The sequence below is a fragment of the Perissodus microlepis genome, chromosome 12 (genome assembly GCF_051167445.1).
Source record: "Perissodus microlepis isolate ML-2025 ecotype Zambia chromosome 12, ASM5116744v1, whole genome shotgun sequence".
Classification (NCBI taxonomy): domain Eukaryota; kingdom Metazoa; phylum Chordata; class Actinopteri; order Cichliformes; family Cichlidae; genus Perissodus; species Perissodus microlepis.
The window spans coordinates 6,221,577-6,239,227 of NC_140472.1; the positions used below are offsets into that span (position 1 = coordinate 6,221,577).

Sequence of the window (17,651 nt, forward strand, 5' to 3'; positions counted from 1 at the left end):
CCTACAAAAGTAATAACACTGCCATTGCTCAGACAACTTTAGCACTGGACTCCCAGCCAACCAACCAACAAAGCAAACTGGTACTTATTTAGCACTACGGGTTCAGCCCAAGGAATCGTTAACATGCAAATGTCATAAGCAGGGATCAAACCACTGACATTCCAATTGGTAGAAAACCCTGCTTATCTTCTGAGATCAGACATAATTGGGCATGGTATGCATGTATTATAACTTACATGATAAACTGTAACATATAACTTGGAATACATTATGTTAAATTTAAGTTAAAATAAGTTATAGATTAAATTTTTTTTTACTTCTCAAAACACTGTAGATGCATGATTTCATGTTAAAATCACAAAAAGTGTTGCTTTTATCACGAGCACATTCCACATGAAGCTTCTTTTAATTACGGTATTTTTAGTTTTTATGATTTCCATCAGTAAAACTGTTTATAAATATGAAAATCATAAATCATATTTTTCCTCTGTGCAGAAATTTTAGGTTCAACCCAAAAGATACAAAAGCCATAATAATAATAATAATTTTGAAAAAGTTAAATGATTCAATTATTCAAGCATTCAGAAACTGAAAAAAACAAAAACACTCAATGACTGACTGACCAGTTTGCTTATTTTCTCAATGTATTACAAACTAGTCATATAAAACATTTTAATAAACAATTCGAAGGATATGAGTAATTTATCAAATCCTTCTCATTACTTCACAGTGACTGAAAAAAGAAGCTAGTTGCACTGACCATGTAAAATCAGGCAGGTATGAGTACTAATGATGTTTAGTATAAGATGAGGGTATCTACTCCACTTGGTGCTCCTTAAGTGGTCATAAACCTCCTTTAAATGAATATGAACAACCCACATAAGAGTTAAGTAGTCACAGGTTTTCCAAAGACCATAAAACACTCTCAGAAAAAGGCAAAATTAAACGGACACAGGTTTAAACTCAAGTTGGGACTGAGCCTCCGACCACTGACAAATGAGATCAGTCATTATGTGTCAAATATTTATTCTTTTAAAACGTTTATTACTGATTAAATTCATGTAGGGAAAAATGAATAGTACATCTTTGTCTCCAGTGTACAGCAAACCACAGCTGACAAGTGTCTTTCAACCACAGCACACGGCCCATGTTTAACACATGTGCAGTTGGTGTGCTAATCATGTGTGTATGTTCTATATTGAATATAAACACACAAATATATTTATATATACATACACATAATGAAGAGAAATCATAAAGTGTGAGATCTGATATCATTTCGAGGCCCTTGAGGTCACGGTGACCTTTTGACACGTATCGGGATCCCAAACCAGCTGCCGGAGCGTTGCCCAGAGGAGGAAAACAAAGTGTTTTCGACAGAAGCTTGTGCAACATCAACCTCGCTCCCAATTCCAAAGACAGAAAAAAAATTAATAATAATGTCAGTAAGACATTGTACAACGCTTCGGCCTCTGTGGCAAATCCGGGCGGGGAGGGAGCGGATCCAGTGCTGCAGTTCATCCCCATTTGTTCTTATATTAACAGTCCCACTGTGCGCCACACTCTCAATGTGGAGGGTTGCCAAAAAACACTGTCCTGTAACACTTCAATTTGGGCAGGTAGTGCAGGTCATGACCATGAAAAGCAAAGCGATAAACCTTAATGCTTTAGTCCAGCGGTCCCCAACCTCCGGGCCTCGGACCGGTACCGGGCCGCGAGAGTTGAGGCTCAGGTGTGAAATGTATAGTTTTCAGGGTTTTTATCGGTTTTCAGCATTATTTTGTCATTGTTTTTATCGTTAACTCTGTTTTCCTTGGTCTTTTCATGTGTGTTATGAATAAATTTTCTTTTTTCGGTACCGATGCTAGTTTTATTTTGTTGTATTTATCCGCGACACCTTAAAGGCCGGTCCATGAAAATATTGTCGGGCATAAACCGGTCCGTGGCGCAAAAAAGGTTGGGGACCTCTGCTTTAGTCGACTGTTTAGAATATTCTGCAAGAGAAAACGCAGGAAATCCACAAGAGTTTGAATGCTAAAATGCATGGCATATCTTTTTTTTTCTAAACACACCCAATCAAACAGTGTTACATGCTCAAAAACACAAGATTGAAAACCACAGTCTGCAATGTATTTGGGAGGTTTGGGTGGTTGCACAGGTGTCTTGGCGAAGAGCTTCCATGCACCGTCGCTGGACCAAATGCAGGAGTCCATCACTGAGAGGGGTGCTGATATGTGGGCATCAGGGGAGAGAAGGCTGGTCGCTGCAGGAAAAAAGAAGTAAAAGAGGGAGAGGGATGGAGGGAGCGCCTGAGGACTCAATTCACCAAACGTCTTGGCCAGCCACTGGCCACTATGGCAACAGTCCAATGAGAGGCGCTGCAGCTCCTAATATTTCTTTTTTAATATATATAATATTGGCAGTATCACGGTTTAAAAAAAAAAAAAAGGGAAAAAAAAGATTTTGGGGAAAGGTTTTAAAGCAAACTCTGAAGCATAGTAAGACTGCAGTGAAAGGTGCACGAGGAGCTCGACGTCCCAGAGCTCCGAGAGTGGTTCAACTGCTCCGCTGCACTCAAAAAAAAAAAAAAAAAAAATCTATTATGGATGGCTCAGCACTACTGGAAGTTAGAAAGGAAACAAGGGAAAACTTGGCAAAATACAGACAAAAAAGAAGAACAAAAGTCACCAGTTCTGTCCATCAGATTAGTTGCTAAAGATTGACTACCAATGATCCTTCTCCTCCTCCAAGTGATTTTTTCCCCCCAACAAGTCAAATAAAACAAAACCTAGAAGTTCATGATCTGTTGGCGTGAAGCCATCGTAACACAGAAACGTTCAATGGAGATGTTCAGTGGAGAGACACCTGTTCCAAAAACTGCCCCCCTCCCTCCCCCCGCCCCAGAAAACAAACCCAAATAAATCCAGGAAAGGTGAGCCCTCCTCCTCCTCAGACGCAGAGTCCAACCCGACTCTGAATGTCCCGTGTGCAGTGGAATGAGAAGGAGAGATGAGATACTGATGTGAGAGAAACAGGGTTGTGGAAGTGGATACAAATCGGAGCATTATAGCTGTCAGTTGCAGATCCTTGAACAAAAAATTAGGACCTCAGGTCAATAGTGCCCATCTGCTGAATTCCAAATAAAACTTGATCTGATGTCTAATAAAATCTGTACAATTTTTTTTATTAAAGTCTTCATGATTAGTTTGTCCAAAGGGGACATTTTTGCCATCATTTTTTTTTTTAAATCTTTCACCATATATTTATTAAATCTTTATCTGCTCTTTAATTTAGATGCTCTGAGTCCCATCGTGTATGTGTGTATATGCATGTGAAGACGCCGCCCGCTTTTCTGTGGATGGCTTCGAGTTTGTTAGCAGCACTTTTTCTTTCGTTTACTGTTCCGGGTGAGTTTGACCACGTCGTTTTGTTGCTGCTGCTGCTGCTTGGCTAGCACTTCCTTCTTGGCTTTTAGCACTAGCTCTGTGATGCAGTTGAACATCTGCCGAGAGAGGCACAAACCAAAAAGCATGAACAGATTAGAGCGGTCAGATTTGTGTGTCATAATGGTGACAAAGGAGTATTTAAAGGAACAGTTCAAAGCCTCACTTGAGTCTTATTTCTAAATATGAAGCTGCAGCCTGGATAACTGAACTTAAGAATCAGGCAACAAAAATCCACCCACAGCTGTTCACAATGCTGGAAAACCTCTGATGATGAGTTTCCACATAGATGTTGTTATTTTGTTTTGATTAGCGAGTCTTGGGGTGGATTTGTTTACCTATGTACACAAGCAGGCTAGCAAACTATTAGATGTTTGGAAGATCGACACCATTCTCATTGCTATTCCTATAAATCTGAAGCCAATCTAACACTGCAATAAAGCAGAAGAGCACATTAACAGCCTTTGGTTAAAAAGTAATAAAATCCACTCTTAGCTTTTCAAAAATAAGGACACTATTCTTTGTGCTGTGTGATTGTGAACCATTTTAAATAATAGCACTCACTTGAAATAACTGAGTAAACAATTAGCAGATTGTTTTGTCAGAGCAAAAACAGTAACTTTCAGCGATGCTTTGTGCAGTGGCAAGCTGATCAGCAGTTATCACAGAGCTTCTGTGCATGCCTGGTATGTCTGGCGAACAGCTCCAGACAAGCTTATCAGTCTGAGGCTACAAATAACACAAAACAACTAATTACCTCTTCAACATTTATGTTCTCTTTTGCACTCGTCTCGAAAAGGCTGATTCCCATCTGCTCTGCAAACTTCTGCGCGTCAGTCGTCTCGACCACCTTAGAGTTTGGGTCGTCGTTCTTGTTTCCCACTAAAAATAGAAAACAGCTCAGTGTAAAATAATGGAGCAAGAAATTATTCCCATACTGCCAGCAAATACAAGAGGCGTGCACTGGAGTGAAGGGCAGAGTCTATTTTTAAGCTAAAGAAGACGAGGCGAGAACAGTGCCAAGGTGTTTCTTTGGAGCGCACTCACCTAATATTCGGCACACGTCGTCACAGTTCTGGTTGATTTCATGTAACCATCGTTTTACATTGACAAAGGACTCAGCACTCGTGACGTCATATACCACTATGACCCCATGTGTTCCCCTGTAATATCTAAAGACAGAAGAAAGGGGAAACAGTCAGCTTACAGTTTGCGAAAAAAATCAATTGAATTCATTTTAATTTTATTCATATAATGCTAAATCACAACAACAGTCGCCTCAAGGCGCTTTAAATTGTGGGGTTAAGACCCTACAATAATACAGAGAAAACCCCTAACAGTCATACAACACCGTTTGAGCAAGAACTTGGTGACATTGGAAAAAACCGCCAACAGAACCAGGCTCAGGGAGGGGCGTCCGTCTGCTGTGACTAGTTAGATAAAATATTTCTAATTAGCTGAACAGTTATAACGACTTCTACTTTTACTACAGAGAAACGGTAGTATAGCAGCAAGGCTAGAGAACGTTAAAAGTGTTGGCCGAAGAGTATGAACAACAGTATAACTGATTACCTAAAGATAAAGGATAACAGACAGGGTAAAACATGGACGTAGCTTTGGTGGCGGAAAAAAACCCTTTGACCTGCATTTTTTCTGAACATCACATGATGGTGATGGAAAGTAACCGATAAATTTAAAAGTAAATCTAAAAGTAACGCCTCAATAGAAACTGTTAGATAGGCTTGACGAATAAACAGCAGAGATAGTTTGGTAAAGGTAATAACAAATAAAATGAATTATTAAAGCTAAAGTTGGCAAATAAATATGTAAAAAATAATTTGTTAAAGTTAATAGATGAAAATAAAATACACAGCAGAAATGGCTAACACACAAAACAGACTGGAAAATTTAAAAAACAAAACAAAAAAAAGGCCAACAGGATTGATGTGTGAAGAGTTTTTGATACCACTACACCGTGTAACAGTTTAAGTATGCAATGGCCTGACCTTCGGTATAATTTTAATTTCAAGTCATCCCTAATTTTCTGAGCTTATAACTAATGTTATCCAGCAAAGGGAAAGACACTTGAAGGGGCACAACTTAATAAATACATTCATCAGGACAGAGTGTATGACTGTGTGAAGGAAAAAGCAACAGCACTACATTTATACCGCACAGACAAATGAACCGGCTTCAAAAACAGAGGCCAGATCTGAGAGAGTGCATCCCCAGTACCACTACACTACGCCAAACAAACACAAAGAAACTTTTGTCAGGGATTCTGTGTGTGTGTGTGTGTGTGTGTGTGTGTGTGTGTGTGTGTGTGTGTGTGTGTGTGTGTGTGTGTGTGTTGTGACAGTTTGGGGATACAGCTTGTTTTGATAGGGTTTGGTGGCATCAAGGATTTATATCACACTATGTTATTAATGTAAATTAACATTATTGGGCATGATTTTCAATACCATAAAAAACTATTCTTATTACTGAAACTGATACAAGGGTGATCTGATGAGATGTTTTGTACTGCAAAGACTGCCAATACAAGAGTAAAGTGTAAAGCCAACACAGACCAAGCTCAGTTCTCCTTATTTATGGAAGGAGAGCGCTTCTTATTATACATACATGCTACAATTAGTGAAGTTTGTAGAGTCTAATTTTCTGGCTAAACAAATCAGACTGCCTTACTGTACTGACAATTGTTCTGCACTGCTCCTGCTAGCAGACTGGTATTAATAGTGCTGACTAGTATGGGTGGAAACATCTAATTGTTTAATTAAAACTACAATGACAAAACCAAACAAACAAACACCACAACACACACAATACTACTGTATCCTCAGTAAAAAGATACCACCCAAGCCTGTTGTCTGGGTTTGTCCCCAATGTCCATCAATGATGGACAGACACAGCAGCGGTGTGTGGCTGTGCGTTTATGTCTGCTCACTGCACATGAATAAAGAACCTTAAACTGCCAAACACACAAACAGCCTCACAGCCCAACCTGATGTACCCTTTTCTGTAAAGGGTTAGCATACTGAACTCACTGAAAGAGTCATCATTCAGGTGGACCTCTGCTGGCGCTTGAACTTGGGACCTAGATGCTCTCGGTAGGAGTCCACCTGCGGACTTTTTACTATTGTTGATCTCATTATGTGCTCTTTTATTTACAATGCAAAACAGTAAATAATTATGAGAAAAACAACAGCGCAAAAGTCTCTAAAAGAGAAAAAGATAAAGTTAAAGTGATATTATGCTGTGACTGAAGCCTGAGGCTGAAAACACACAGCTGCTCACTGACATATGGCTACCACCTCAGGTTAGTCTGCCTGAGTAGACTCAGCAGGTCACTGCCCATGATCCATCTCCACAGAAACATTCATTTAGGATCTAATGAGGCACCATGCCACTCTAGTTCAGCACAGGGAACAATCACCCTTAATAGGCAGCCTGCTCGCTGGAGGGATTCCTGCAGAACAAGTCGCAACAATCCTTCCAAACTAGGACGGCTATGCTCCACAGGGGCTAAAGCGTTAAGGATTTCACGCTTTCTGGATGATTTTAGCATTCTGATTGGCCTCCCTGCAGCAGTGCTAGTACATAAGAGTCAAACATGCCCTCCTGGTCCCATTCAAGACGAAACTCGGGAGGCAAATGACACTCCAATATCTCCCAAGCGCAGTCTGTGTCTGCTTCAGTCAAAGTCAAAAAGGGGTGAGCATGTGAGATGACTGCAGTTTAAGCTGTAGGTCACATCAATGATGTTCCTATCGGTGCTGCTCAGAGCACTGAGTGAGTGACTATTTGTCATGAATATAGAAACCTATGAATGCAGACTATTTCTCTTGATACAATGGCAAAGATTACTGAAATTTATTTTTAGGAGTCTAAAAACGTGTTATCCATAATAAAAGCAATCGTTATAGTTTGATATCATTATTAGAAGCAACAGTAGTGGTCGTGGTAATAGTTATGAGCACTAAATGCTGAAATCGCTTTACTTTTTCATTAGTTTGGGATCATATTAATTTGCATCAAGGGTTTTTTGCCCACTAACCTACCATCTGTCACCTGGAGGTCAACTACTGCTGCATCATCCAACCTTAAAACAAATGTAATAGACTCCAGACTTCCACTCGTGGTATTGCGAGCTATGTGGGTTGACGTAAATGATGGGACGTCTTCTGAAAGCTTAGAGAGCATCTTTCTGTAGGCTGCCATCAAACCACAAGACCAAACTGAAGCGATAATATTTCTATTTAAAAAAAAAAAAAGCCTGCACAGACCAAAACCAAATTTATGCTGTTAACAACTGTTATCTCTATATTCTGGCAGACTTCATGTTTATTTGTCATGAAAGTCGACCAACGCTTAAAAGCTCTCAAAAACAGAAATTAAAATTTGCAAGAGTAGCAGCAGCACTTTGTGTTTTTAGAGGCTTTCTGAACAGCAGTGAACTTCTGGGACAGACAGCAGTCTGTGTTCTTGGTCTATTCAGGTAAACTGTGGAGAAAAGAAAAATTTAGGCCAACGTTCCTTCTTAAAGCGTGGGAGTGCTGATCATTGTGAACCCTCAGGGCACATGGACAGCAGTGTGAAACACGCTGCAAGTGTAAGAGGGTAATGACGTACACTGGGCACTACAGCACACAACAAGGAGCCTCCCTCTCACATCTGTAATTAGGATGTGTGGGGAATTCCACCCAGTTTCATAGAACAGCAATGACTTATTCTACTGCTTCCTCATATAAAACCTAATGTCAGGACCGCAAAGAGCCTTTCATGGTTTCAGACTTAATTGTTGAAACATAAACAAAAAGTTTCACCTGAAAACTCCAAGCAAAGGAGGGGGGCGTGTGTGTGAATGGATCCACTTACGTTGAGGTGATGGTGCGAAAACGTTCCTGCCCTGCTGTGTCCCAGATCTGTAGCTTCACCTTCTCCCCATTGATCTCCACTGTCCGGATCTTGAAGTCCACACCGATCGTGGTGATATAGCTACCTGCGAGTGGGCACGCGAACACAAAATCGAATTTATTATGAAAACATGGAAACTGAAACGGAGATGAGTCCTGATTATACATCGCTGCTTTGGTCGAGCCCCGCACCTGAAAATGTGTTGTCTGCAAATCGCAGGAGGAGACTGCTCTTCCCCACTCCTGAGGAGGAAACACAAGCACAGGAAGAGGTTTAAAGTACAGCGGCACAACAAAAAAAATATACACTATAACAACTCTGCATTTTTGATACTGGCAAGTCTGAAAACACTTTTTTTTTTTGCACCACAACAGAGCAAGAGTTTTGGTTTCGCATATTATATCCTAGTTAACCAAGAGCAGCACCACGTGATGACGGCACGCACACGCACACAAAAAAAAAAGAAAAGTGGGGGATGTCAAGCTGAATCGTTCCTCTAATCTTTGTGTAAATAAAGATTTAGTTCTTCAAGACATAAACACGGATCTAACCTGCTGCACAGTGTACAAGCTGAAGGCTTCGGGTAAGCAAGACTACACCCTACATACTCATTCTGATGACGAAGGTAGCTCTAGAATCTTAATCGATTTAACCTCAGTGAGGCAGACACAGGGAGGCTTCTTAAAAAATTCAGATATGAAACAGTGGAATTCAGAAAGAAATAAGAGTAATAAAAGATGAGAGGACAAAGAAAAAAGAGAAAGGGACTGAAAATGAGGTTAGTTTATAAGTGTGAGTAAGATTGATTGTGAGGTTACAACTGAAAGTTAGGAAGTCACTCTGCTGGCCTGAGGTGGGACTGAACCTGCAGCCCAGTTACACAGGTTATCTATTGTGTTATTGTCATTTCATGTTTGATTTGTCCTTACATAAAAAGCTATCAGGTTCCTGTGATCTCAGCACTACAGAGTTTTGTTCAAACATACAATGACCAAAGCTTCAAAGCAGAAGAGCATTCATCAGCTTTAACATGTCGTGTGAGCCTTTAGCTTGGCAACCCCCCCCCCAAAAAAAAACAAAACAAAAAAACTGTCAGGTGTACAAATATCCAGGACACCTCTGTTGCCAGCCTGTAATTATATCTCTACATCAATGGAGCATAAATTAACCACAGACCATGGAAAAAAAGGTAATACATATCTGATACATGAAATGTTGCTCAAATTTCCATTTAGAGAATGATGTTCATGTGTACTGTGAAATTTTGTATGTCCTTTTAACTAACATAGATTAGAGGGTGTTCACGTTCAACTAGGGATTCAGTGAGTGGAGAATCTGATTCCCAGCAGCAAGCAGCAGGTCTGACAACAGACCAAGGGCACAAGGTCAGAGCCCCCCAAATAAATAAATAAAAATCTCTGTGCAGCACTGCAAACAGTAGTGCTTCCATGCTGCAGCTGAGGGCACACTGGCCCCTGTGTGTGACATGCAGTGAAGGGCTTGCTGTACTGCCTTGTCTCTCCACTGTGAGAAGCCAGCTGATGGGGTAGTGCCAGGACCGGAGCTGTCAATGAATCCAAAGACCATTGCTCACAAAAGAAGTTCAGCGGGATAAGGCTCTAGCTGCTGAGGGTGGAATACTTTTTTTATTTTCCCGCTTTTCTTAAAGCATGTTTTCCACTTAAAAACAAGAGGGGCAAACATTTTTTTTTCATATATACACAGATCTTAGTTATGCATCTACCTGTGGCTGTTTGTTCTAATTATTAACATGATAAGAAGGTGCTAAACATAAAGAAGCAGTCAGAGTCTTTGTGCTGTTATACCTTATATACTTAGCTTATACACCAAAGGGCACTTTGGTTGACACTAACCGCGGTGTCAGTCTCACTTCACTGTAGTCTGACTAACTAGATGCAAACATGTCTTTGCAGTGCAGCATTCCTCCACTCTCAACCTCCTAGGTCTCACAAGCTAACTAGCTAACTAAATAAATAACAAAACCCATTGCAACATCTTAACCGGACTTAGTTGAATTTACATCTGTGCCGGCAACTTCTTAGCATTTAACCTTCCCGGTGCAGCAAATGATAACTAACAGTTATCAACATATAACCAGGCAAGGACTTGTCATGTTAGCCTAGCTCATGGCTAGCCAACACAACCTAGCTAACTGTAGATACAAACAAAAGGCCATAACTACATCCTACTACCCCAGGAACGGTATAGGTCACAGTACGTGTTGTGTTACGGCGGTAAAACAATTGCCTAAGCCGATATAAGAACAAGATAGGGCATTTTCAAGAGATAAATCCTTAGTGTCTGGAGGCGGTATCCGGCCTCATCGGCTGACATGCCCAGCCCGGACACACAACCTCCGCCCTGTAGCTGACACGAAAATATGGCGGATGTGTACGTTTAACACGTAATTTCAGTGCCTAAAAGACAAAATAATACACTGCAAAAGCGCCCGGATGGTACATAGCCGGGTTAAAATAGTACTTCTGCTTCCCCCATTGTAAAAAAAACAAGACAAGGCCCACTTCCCGTCCTGCATCCCCGGCGTCGGCTTACCGCTGTCACCGATGATGAGCAGCTTGAAGAGGTAATCGTAGTCCCTGGCCATGCCGGTAGCTGGTGGCTCACCCCCGCCGTGTACCGCTTCTTTGCTCGGTTAGCTGTCGGACTCCCTCGGTGCGTAAAGAAAATCACCAGCCCCCAGATCCCCCCGGTATAAAACACCACCACCACTAAGGATATCACAAACTGTTAGCCCCCCGAGCCGGCGGAGTTTTTTATCGGGGTTTCGCGGCGTCAGCAATCCTCACTCTCCGCTGCAAACAGCCGGAAACTCCGCTTCCTCCTCTGGTGGAGCTGCACCCAACTGTGACCCAGTCTCACTGCGCAGACTCGAGCTACAGCACAGCGGTCCCATCCCATTGATGAACACAAGAATCATGCCAGCAGAAACGCTGGAGAGTCCCGCGGATTCATGCTTCTTTTTAATGCACTGAAAACAACTTAAACCACACAATACTGAGAAGCACGTGTTGTTAAACTCGTAGTTTAACTCCACATTGCAGTAGTTTACAGGAAGTTCAACTAAATTCGTATTTGCATAGAGAGGAAATTCAGTTTGTCAGTTTTGTGTAATCAACTAGAAATAATTTGGAGCCATAAAAGGGGGGAAGACTTATTTTATTTCGCTGTTGTCTCATGGTTTTTATATATTATTTGTATTACAGTAGCTGAAGTACCTTTCTCCAGTCTGCTCCACCTTTTATTTCATCCGGCTTGTTGCGCAGACACACCAGGCTTCAGAGATTTCCCCCTAGACTGGGGTACCTGTTACTTCATTTAAATATGTCCAAAACTAGAAATTATCCGATATCATTTATAATTTGATGCATTGCCAGCTTGATCATTTCCCCTTAAGTATTTCAAAATACTTATTTGAGCAATTTTAGTGAAAAGGCTTTCATTATGACCATTTCCAGCTCTATAGTAGCAGATATGGGTAATTAAACCTTTTACATAATTCTTATTCATCTTACACTTATCCTTGGTGTTTCCCCTCAGTGCATCCTGTCTGAAATGAACTGTTTTAGCTGCCAACTTAAAGCTGTGTGCCTGAGATAAAGGGTATCTGCTCTCAGTGAGATCACACAGAGCCAAACGTAGAAAAAAAAGCCTTAAACGGAATTTAGAGCAGTTTAAGGACAAACACCAACCTCATTAACTGAAACTAGCCTCATTTAATAAGTGTCCACTGCTGTAAGAGCATACATATGGCAGGAAAAAAGAAAGGCATAATAGTTCCCCTTCCTCCTCTTAATATACAAGTGGAAAACCAATCCTGAAACCTTTTTCTTCAGACATTTAAGGCCACTTGATAATATTTCAGATGTGAATGTACTCCTGCATCTCCTCTAGGCTCTGTGTTCCTGGTTTGGAAAACCTAGACCATGAAGGGAGACTTCAGACCAAATCACCAGAGTAGAAAAGAGAGAAAAGGCCACATAGAAAGCAAGAGAGTGGCGAGGTTTAAACTGGAAGCCAAAAGTTTTTGTCTGCTGAAGCTTCAAGAGTAAAATCCAGCAATTGGTGAATCAGAGAACTTGGTGGAATTCAAGTGAGGTGTGACAAAGTCTGAGAGACGCCAACCTGAGAAAAACCAAGCATCCAATATTTCACACACTACATTATGAAATCCAGAACCTTTTATTATGTATTTCCTTTTTACAACTGCATCACTGACATAAGAATGATTTGTGTTTTTATAAGAAGTTGCTTTCCCCAAACAACCGTCACACTCAAAGTTCAAATAAAAGGTAAAGATAGGGGGGCTCTGTTTCATTAACAGTGGCAATACTTGAAATCATTTTGGTAAAATAAGTAGCAAAACACTGAAATATCAAAACAGATTTGGCATCGTGTCTTCCTATTGTTGCTCGGTACAAGAGAACAACCTGTGCATCATATGATAAAATAAATTGGGCTTAAAGGCCGCTAAAACAAGGATTTAAAGTGAGGGGGGAAGAAAAAAGAAAAACGGCAAAAACAAAATTACATTTTCTGGGGAATACAGCCAAAACACTACTCATCTCAGGCTCCCCAGTGTGTCTGAGGTTCTCATACACGGATTTGTTTAATATGTCAGTAAATCTTCTGCTGCTTTCTGCAGATCAGAGCACTTCGTTGTTTAGTCCATCATGTTAGGATTGTGTCATCGATCTCTTCATTGGAGTCTGGCTGGCTGGCAATTTTTTTCAAAGACCGGCGGTGACACTCTGACAGTAGGTCATTGCTGGCAGAGTCCAGAATGGCAGTAATAGTCTGAAATGCAGAGAGGAGCGTGTAAAAATGTTTTGCTCTACAGATTACACCTGTGTGCAGATTAGAGTAGGGAGTTGATAGTCGCACCTGCATGGTTTCCTCCCCCTGGCGAAGCCGTAGCAGGTTGACGATTGTGTGTTCGCTCTGGGCCCGGACGCTCGTGTTCTTGTCCTTGGTGTTGTCCAGCAGAGTTTTCAGCAGAGGTTTGATGAGATTCACGTCCACGGAGGGCAGTGATGGTTCTTTGAATACCCACCACAGCACCCGCTCTGACACCAGTCTGACATCACTAGACTGGTTCTGAAGACACTGCAGGGTCACGCAGACAACAGATATAATGGCACAATACACACTGTTCAAAAAGGTACTCAAAGGAATCATCTTCTTATAAATACACAGGCTTCACAGTAAACACCTGATCAGACTGATATCAGCTTTCATGCTGTGCTTTTAGTGTGGAAATGTACACACTAATCACTCACACACAAAAATAAATGTTTTCTACACTCATTTACAGATGCTGAATATCCTGTTGAGCACACTGCTTAGTTTCTTCCTGGCCCTCAGTACTGTGCAGTTTAGTGTTCAGTTTTCTACCTAAAGACTAAGAAGAGCTGTGAGCCTAAATAAAACAATGAGCGTGAGCTATAAAACCAAAAATGATAATACTACAGCATAACTCTACTACAAGCAACTATGTCTGTATTACACGTAATTTTACTGTGAGAAGTATTAATTTAAACAGCTACACCTTTTTCCAACATTACAGTGGGCACGAGCCCATTTTTGGCAACTTGACTGCTCCCACTTCCTCACCTGTACAAATATAGAAATGGGAAGTGGACAGGGTTTGATTCTCTGCTTTACCTTAACAAATTGTGTAATCATCTGTTGGGAAACACCACTGCTCCCCTCTGTTCTCAAATGATGCTTCATCAGGTATCCCATAGCTCTGATCCCACTGGTAGCAATGGGAATCTGGAAGAGGAACAAAATGCCACGCAAGAGGACAAAAAGAATCTAAGATAATGCTAGAAGATCGATCAGTGCAGCTGAAATTGCTACAAGGATGACTGACAAGCTGATAAGACAGAGTAACATATTATATGAAAAAAGAAACTTAACAAGTAAATTCAATTAAAAAAGATATGAAAGATAAAATGAAAATGCAAATAATTACATAAGGAATACATCAATGAGATTAAGAACACACAGAGACAAAAAAGATAATCGCACGGTGCATTAAAAGGGCAAAACATCAAAATATACAATATTGAAAATAGACCAATCAACAGTAATGAGACAATCTAGAGCAGCGGTGTCCAACCTTTTTTGCGCCACGGACCGGTTTATGCCCGACATTATTTTCACGGAGCGGCCTTTAAGGTGTCACGGATAAATACAAAATAAAACTAGTACCGGTACCGAAAAAAAGAAAATTTATTCATAACACACGTGAAAAGACCAAGGAAAACCGAGTAAACAATAAAAACGACAACAAAATAACGCTGAAAACCGATAAAAACCCTGAAAACTATACAGTTCACACCTGAGCCTCGACTCTCGCGGCCCGGTACCAAACGACTCACGGACCGGTACCGGTCCGAGGCCCGGGGGTTGGGGACCACTGATCTAGAGCAATAGATTGTCTCGCTCTATGTTCTTCCTGTGCTATATCTTAACGCTCGCTCGACCACCCGGGAAATGGCCTGTATTTGTATAGCGCTTTGATGCCAAAAAGTAAATTCATTTACGTGGACAGAAATGCTTCATCATTCACAACCTTACAATGCTGTGTTTGCAGCCAGTCCTCAGTACTCTGTAGCCGCTTTTCTACTCTACTCTAGCACTCGGAGTGTTTTATACAACAGTATAAAGTATTTCTATACTGAAGGCATGCATGACAATGGTTATATGGGGCCGCTGAACAGTGACAATGACATGAATGTAATTTCTTTATTCAACCAAATTAAACACCTATGGAGGATTCCTGTGGCTCGACCTTCATCAAAACATGAAATACTTTGGAGGAAAGGGGTCCAACTCTTCAGAGTTCAAACCTGGAGAATCAGAGTGGAGGAGCACTGAAGCTCTACTGGTGACACCTTACTGCGAGGCATTACGGTGATTTTTCCATTACCGCCTGTCACATCTCAGTTGTTTAATCCTTATAGTAAAAGAGTACATTGGTTTATTAACAGTGGTTTGAAATATATTTTTTGATCTGGTGTTTTTCAGAAGTGACTGTGTTACCTTGATGTTTCCATTTCAAACTTCGCTGTCAGCCGAGGAGACATTACCAGAACAAAATCACAACACACTTCCCAAAATGGCAACTATTTCTACTGTTTTCCAATCTCCCTGTGGGTATCTATGAGTAAACTCTCTGCTCACCCTATCACCGGTGGCATTGGCCAAGATGGTCTCTGTCACAGTGTCACAGTACTCGTTCCCACACAGCTTCCCGGGAGCAGATTTGACGGCGATGGCCAGGGCCAAGCTGCGACCGTGACGCACCATCCAGTCCACACCAGACACGTCGGCTAAAGAGAGGCAGACCGTTCATGAGCTCGTGGCATCACTGCTCAGCTAACGCACAAAATAATGCAGCACACAGCAGCAGACAATAACAACCTGAAGCTTCTTTTGATGCAGATACACTGGACAAACATACATTAAATGTTTTTATAAAGGGATTTTTTTAAATTTCAAATTTCTTAGCGCTATAATTATTTCACTCTATAACTCACAATGAGCAGGAAAAAGGACATCTGATGATGGTCACAATGACAAAGCAATACTACACACACTTACAATGAGATCCTGAGAGAGGTGTAAAATAACTTTGCACACAAATACTAACCTAAGACATGCTGAAGTAACACACTCTTCAGCTCCTCCTCTGACAGGAAGGCACACAGCTCACCAACACAGCCGGCTGAGGCCATACGAGTTGCATCCTGCAAGTGCACACACACACAGACACACACACACACACACACACACACACACACACACACACACACACAGACACACACACACACACACACACACCAATAAGACAGCCAGACAGAGACAGGTTGTGTGTCATTTATTCTCAAACTGACACGAAGACTAAAACCACCTTTTTAGAAAACCACATCCTCTTTGTCTGACTTCCGTTTTTCTACTGAGATCACAGAGGAAACTCTACTTGTGAATAACTCTGAAATCTGCTTATACACATACTTCACTGCTAATTACTTTATGTATCCAGTAGCTACTGCAGGTTCTGGGTTGGAAAAAAGGGTTGCAACACATTCAAAAGAAGTCTTTGAGGGCTGCTCGTCATACCTCGTCATGTCCCAACATGCCTAGCAATGTGGTGGTGATGTTTTTGCGGATGGCTGGGTCCACCTTTGATCCGGCCCCCTGGATGACAAACCTTAAGGCCTGGAGCATAGTCTCCCTGTGAACACAAACAGGAGAATTAAACTAAAAGACAAAAGCAAATATTTGTTATTTCATGTAAAAACATGTAAGCAGATATTGTATTTTGGATATAAACACACAGCACAAACTACAGTTTTTGCTAATTATATGTTAAAACTCAACTTCCCAGAAATATGATAGAAGATTTGTAGTAAATTTGTCAGTGCTTTCTGGTTGACAAAGGATGTAATGAGGAACTATTTTTTTAAAGATAAATCCAAACATTTGCATTTCTGTACTCTGGCTCTCCTTCCATCGTACACTTTTTAGATTTAAGCTGGTGTCAGGCTGTACTATCAGCTTCTAGTTAATAATATTTTGGGAGAAATGTCTCAGACTTTAATACTGACTCCAAACCAAGCAGCAACTAGAAAACTGAAGCCAGCAGAGGCCAGCCGATAAAGGATTTGTTTTTGGACCAACACCAATATTTGATGATTTAAGAAAAAAATAAAAAGATCCCAAATTCTAAATTATTGGCTGATATTATTACTGCTTATACTTCTTAAGCAGATTTTCCTAACATTTGATATGTGTACTTATTTATTAATTGCGCTCTGCTCGACACTGCTCAGATCAGATGGTTGTCGCATTTCTTGCAAACAGTGACGCTACAGGGTGCCCTCTGATGGACAAACTGTGCAATGTCAACACCCATAACACAACTGAAGAGTGTTTCTCCAGCCTCTTCTTTACTATTTAATTTTTATCAGTGCGGAGATTGGTAGAGTGGCAAATAGCTAATACTGGTCACTAATTTAAGCCTACCGAGAAATTAAATAAATGCTCTTTATGTTCCTTATTAGGGCCAAAAAGTTACAAAAAACAAACGCTGTTGTGTCTGCTTTATAGAAGTTAATGTTGACGATACAACAAGCCTCCACTAGGTTTCAGGTGACATCCCGGTGGGTACGACCAGACTCAATCAGTTACAATCCAACATATTTACAACCAATCAACCATTTAATAACAGCTGTGCTGGAGAGT

At 40.9% G+C, this 17,651-nt stretch overlaps 2 protein-coding genes across 2 annotated transcripts in view; both read right to left on the reverse strand.

Moving 5' to 3' along the window:
* Positions 1-1,009: 1,009 nt before the first annotated feature.
* On the reverse strand, positions 1,010-11,261 carry rab35b (RAB35, member RAS oncogene family b). Its single transcript, XM_084945542.1, has 6 exons — positions 10,932-11,261; positions 8,549-8,599; positions 8,319-8,442; positions 4,491-4,615; positions 4,201-4,325; positions 1,010-3,502 (listed from the first exon to the last, which is right to left on the reverse strand). The coding sequence occupies exons 1-6, from the start codon at positions 10,981-10,983 to the stop codon at positions 3,374-3,376; spliced, it is 606 nt and encodes a 201-aa protein (XP_084801668.1). The 5' UTR covers positions 10,984-11,261; the 3' UTR covers positions 1,010-3,373.
* Positions 11,262-12,559: 1,298 nt separating this feature from the next.
* The window catches only part of gcn1 (GCN1 activator of EIF2AK4), a 30,589-nt gene continuing 25,497 nt past the window's right edge, over positions 12,560-17,651 (reverse strand). The window contains exons 52-57 of the mRNA XM_084946190.1: positions 16,527-16,641; positions 16,057-16,153; positions 15,588-15,736; positions 14,061-14,171; positions 13,281-13,502; positions 12,560-13,193 (exon numbers count right to left, since the gene is read on the reverse strand). Coding sequence (XP_084802316.1) covers positions 13,068-13,193; positions 13,281-13,502; positions 14,061-14,171; positions 15,588-15,736; positions 16,057-16,153; positions 16,527-16,641 — 820 coding nt within the window. The 3' untranslated portion in view covers positions 12,560-13,067. The remainder of the gene's footprint in view (positions 13,194-13,280; positions 13,503-14,060; positions 14,172-15,587; positions 15,737-16,056; positions 16,154-16,526; positions 16,642-17,651) is intronic.

Bases quoted from the DNA above. Each gene is read 5' to 3' on its own strand.
- rab35b (XM_084945542.1), bottom strand. From the start codon at position 10,983: ATGGCCAGGGACTACGATTACCTCTTCAAGCTGCTCATCATCGGTGAC. The intron at 8,443-8,548 runs GTGCGGGGCTCG...GCCCACTCGCAG, and splicing joins TGCAGACAACACATTTTCAG to GTAGCTATATCACCACGATC. The intron at 3,503-4,200 runs GTAATTAGTTGT...CTCTCTCGGCAG, and splicing joins AGAACATAAATGTTGAAGAG to ATGTTCAACTGCATCACAGA.